Genomic DNA, 4,554 nt, shown 5'->3' with positions numbered 1-4,554 from the left:
ACTTTAGCAGTATTAATTCTGCATATCCATGAACTTGGGAGGTCCTTCCATTTTCTTGTGGCTTCTTCAATTTTTTTTCCCAGTATTTTGTAGTTTTTATTGTAATGTCTTTCACATCCTTAGCTTTATTTTTTTCAGGCTATTGTGAATGAGAAAGTTTTCTTGATTTCTTAACCAATTCATTATTGGTGTATAGCTGTTGTTTTGTTGTATGTTGATTTTCTAAACTGCTACTTTGCTGAATTTATTAAATCTAGCCATCTTCTGGTGGAGCTTTTGCATCTTCTAAGTATAGACATATCATCTGCTGTGATAATTTGACTTCTTTCTTTCCTATTTGTATCCTTTTTATTTCCTTGTCTTGCCAAATTGCTCTGGCTAGAATTTCTACTACTATATTGAATAGGAATGTTGAGAGTGGACATGATTGTCTTATGCCTGATTACAGAGAAAATATTTTCAGTTTTCCCCCATTCACTATGATGTTGGCTTTGGATTTGTGATATACAGCATTTATGATGCTGAGGTAAGTATTTTCTATCCCTAGTTTCTTCAGTGTTTTTACCATAAATAAGTGCTGAATTTTTTCAGAAGCTTTCTCTACCTTTATTGGGATGACAATGTCAATGTGAATTTTGTCCTTATTTATATTTATATGGTGAATTATATTTATTAGATTTCATGTAATAACTATTTTGGCAATCCTGGGGTAAAACCAACTTCTTAATATGTTGTTGAATATGATTTGCTAAAGTTTTATTAAGGATTTTTGCATCTAAGTTCATCAGCAGTGTTGGTCCAGAGTTTCTTTCCTTTTCTTTTTTTTGATGCACCCTTATCTGGTTTTGGCATAAGGGAATTTATTGGCTTTATAGAATGAATTTATAAGTGTTCTGTCCCTTTCTATTTCATGGAATAATTTGAAGAGTATCTATAGCCATGTTTATTGCAACACAATACAAAATAACCAAACTATGGAATCAACCTAGGTGTCTAACAATGGATGAATGGGTAAAGAAAATGTGGTGTATATATACACAATAGAGTTTTATTCAGTCATAGTAAAAGTAAAATTATGCGATTTACAACAAAATGGGTGGAACTAGAGACTAATATGTTAAGTGAAATAAACCAAACTCAGTTGGGCGCAGTGGCACATGCCTATAATCCCAGTGGCTCACGAGACTGAGGCAGGAGGATCACAAGTTCAAAGCCAGCCGCATCCACTTAGTGAGGCCCTAATCAACTTAGCAAGACCCTTTCTCAAAAACAAAAAAAAATTAAAAAGGGCTGGGGATGTGGCTCAACAGTTAAGTGTCCCTGGGTCCAATCCCTGGTTAAAAAGAAAAACCAAACCAAACCAAACAAACATAAAAACAAAACAAAACAAAAAAACAACAAAAGCCCAACTCAAAAGGTCAAGAGTCCAAAATTATATGTTTTCTGTCATATGTGGAAGTTAGGAAAGAATGTAAAAGAAAGGTGGCTGGGTGGAAATCTCATGATCAAAGGGAGATCAGGAGAGGAAAGGGACCAGGAGATAAAAGTTAAAAGGACATGGTTAACTAATGATCCTGTAATTGTATGGTATGTACCTGACAGTGAGAACATTTTCTTCCCTTTTATTATAGGGTATGGTCCTTTTTCCCAAGGATATCTGCTTCCTTTGGTCACCATGCCACCCTTCAACCAGAGCATTTTCCATCCTGCTGTCTTCTTCCTTACTGGCATCCCTGGTCTTGAAGCCTCTCACATCTGGATCTCCATCCCATTCTGTTGTCTGTATGCCATTGCCATCTCTGGGAATGGCATGATCCTATTTGTCATCATCACTGAGTCGAGCCTCCATGAGCCCATGTACTATTTCCTCTCCATGCTGTCCTTCACAGACCTAGGTTTGTGTCTATCCACACTGGTCACCATGCTGGGTATTTTCTGGTTCAATGCTCGAGAAATCAGCTTTGACACCTGCATTAGCCAAATGTTCTTTATTCATGGCTTCACGTTCATGGAGTCCTCGGTACTCCTAGCAATGGCCTTTGACCGCTTCATTGCCATCTGTAACCCTCTGCGATATTCCATGATCTTGACCAATTCGAGGATCATCAAAGTGGGTTTTGCAATCATTATCAGGGGCACAACAGCCCTAGTGCCTTTGCTCCTGCTCCTTAAGCGTCTGTCTTTCTGCCACAGTCATGTGCTCCACCATTCCTATTGCTTCCACCCTGATGTGATGAAGCTTTCATGCACAGACACAAAGATAAATAGTGCATTTGGCCTGGCCATTGTCATCTCTACCGCTGGTCTGGACTCTGTGTTAATCCTTCTCTCCTACGTTCTGATCATCCGCTCTGTGCTCAGCATTGCATCCGTAGAGGAGCGGAAAAAGGCTTTTGGAACCTGCATCTCCCACATCAGTGCTGTTGCCATCTTCTATATCCCCATGATCAGCTTGTCTCTGGTGCATAGATTTGGGAAGAATGCCCCTCCTATGGTGCACACTCTCATTGCCAATGTTTATCTGCTCATCCCTCCTGTAATGAATCCCATAATCTACAGTGTGAAGACAAAACAAATTCGCAAGGCCGTGCTTAAACTATTTATTCCCAAGGTAGTTTAGGCAAGTTTTAGAGTATCCCACTTTTGATTTTTTTCCCTTAACTATGATTTATTATTTGCTAGTGTGAGTTACCACTATACTTTGAAAAAAATCTATAAATTCATGTTTTTTCTCTTCTGATGATAAATTGGTTTACTATTTACACAGTTTTAGATTATGGATTCTTTGAATTCAGGAACTTCATCTTGGGTCCTTCTGACTATGTGATACTCCACCTGGACCAGTATAGGATTATGATTAAAATTGTCTGTAAATATGGACAAATGAATTCATGCTTTATAGGTCCAGACTGTCTCAGTCCTTTTAGAGTGTGTAGCTATTCAAGATATGCCCCATAATATAGATGAATAAGAACAGGATTGCTTTCAGTAATTCCTATAGTTTATTAGTAATGATTATTGTTACCCAAATAAATAATTAATGACTGAGGAATTCATATAAGTGCAATAATTAAGAACAAACATGAAGAAATACTTTCCTAATTCTTATAAGAATCCTTGGAATTACTCTGTAAATGGATTAATATTTTAATTATATAAGTGACTCATCATCTAAATATGTGGCTAAAGGAAAAAATCACTCTGATTTTATCAGTACAACTGTACACATATATTGAATTCTCATACTGTGCCTCATTAATATATAATTATATTAATTATAACATAATTATTACCACTAATCAAAATTTTTAAATGTTTAAGGAGATATAAAGTCTAAACACTGGTTTGAATATTACACATTGTATATTTGTACTGAATTATCACACTATATCTCCAAAATATAGACAATTAAAATAATAATTAATAGGATATAAATGAATATTGTAATCACTGAATTCTATTTAGTTGTGAGGTCTGGAGGTAAGAGACTCAGTTCCATTATCTGCATCATCTATGCAAAGATCTGAAATTATTAGATATGTAAAATGCTTCATGAAAGAATAAATAAAGAATATTTTTTGTTCTGGGTGAAGCATAAATAAAGAGACTTCTAAGAATTTTATAGAACCCACCAAAATAGTATTGTAAAAAGACAACTTTATCACATGGAATTTGTAGTCTGTGGGGATGAGGGGTGAGCTCATGGAAATAACAGTTGTTATTGTTTCCAGGTTTTTACAAATTTAATTCAATTTTATCAGGAAACAGATGAAAGAATAGAATACTGGTTCCTTCATGGAAACTATAAAAGTAGAGTAGACATAATGAAGTTAAGGGGATAGAAGCCACAAACTTGAAGGAACCCATGGGAGCACCATACTCTGAGGCTGCAAAAAGCCCCCCCAGGAGTTTGCTGATTAAGAGATGTTAGGCAACCTGAGACCTGACCCCTAATATAAACCACCCATTCCTGAGCAACACACTTCTCTGCTTCTCAGGTCCCTTCCTGGAAGACAAAGCAAGAAAGAGCACATCTCTACCTTGTGTAAGTGAAATTGCTGCATTCAGGGGAAACATTAAGCTCTTTCTACATTCTCTTTCTTTTAAGAATCTGGAAGGCTTTAGTAACTTCAAAGAGCTCTCCTGGGTGCCTAAGAAAAATTGTGGGAAGTTCTTTCCTGAAATCTCTATTTTAGAGGCACCTTATTTAACCCAGGAGGCTCAGTTGTTCTACATGCCATTTTTCTTTCTGCTTAAAGCAGCTTAATATATCCATGCCAAGTGTGAGTTTTCAGTTAGTTGTACCACATTTTAAAGTTGTGACCTAAGGTAAGCTGCCACTGTCCCCACCATCCACAGCTACCATCATTTTCACCTTCATCACCACTGTTCATATTCTAAGAAGTAGTCAGCATATGAGGTGATTTCCAAATGATAATCTTATTGAATCTTTCCATGCCAATGGTGAGCTACTAATTTCAGAGACTTGGAATCTGATGCAAAGTGCTCATTTAAAGAGCTCCATCTTGATGGGTTCAGAGACAGAAGTTGACC

General features: G+C 36.6%; 1 protein-coding gene across 1 annotated transcript; it reads left to right on the top strand.

The window, feature by feature from the left end:
* The first annotated feature begins 1,675 nt into the window (after nt 1–1,675).
* LOC124091215 (olfactory receptor 51F2-like) lies at nt 1,676–2,620 on the top strand. The gene has a single exon (XM_046442182.1). The coding sequence runs from the start codon at nt 1,676–1,678 to the stop codon at nt 2,618–2,620; it is 945 nt and encodes a 314-aa protein (XP_046298138.1).
* The last annotated feature ends 1,934 nt before the right edge of the window (nt 2,621–4,554 follow it).

Source organism: Marmota monax, unplaced genomic scaffold (genome assembly GCF_021218885.2).
Source record: "Marmota monax isolate L192 unplaced genomic scaffold, Marmota_monax_Labrador192_F-V1.1 WCK01_AAM20220418_F8-fsc00068, whole genome shotgun sequence".
Classification (NCBI taxonomy): Eukaryota; Metazoa; Chordata; class Mammalia; order Rodentia; family Sciuridae; genus Marmota; species Marmota monax.
The sequence above is the reverse complement of the archived record's forward strand: the minus strand, read 5'-3'. Positions and strand labels throughout refer to the sequence as shown.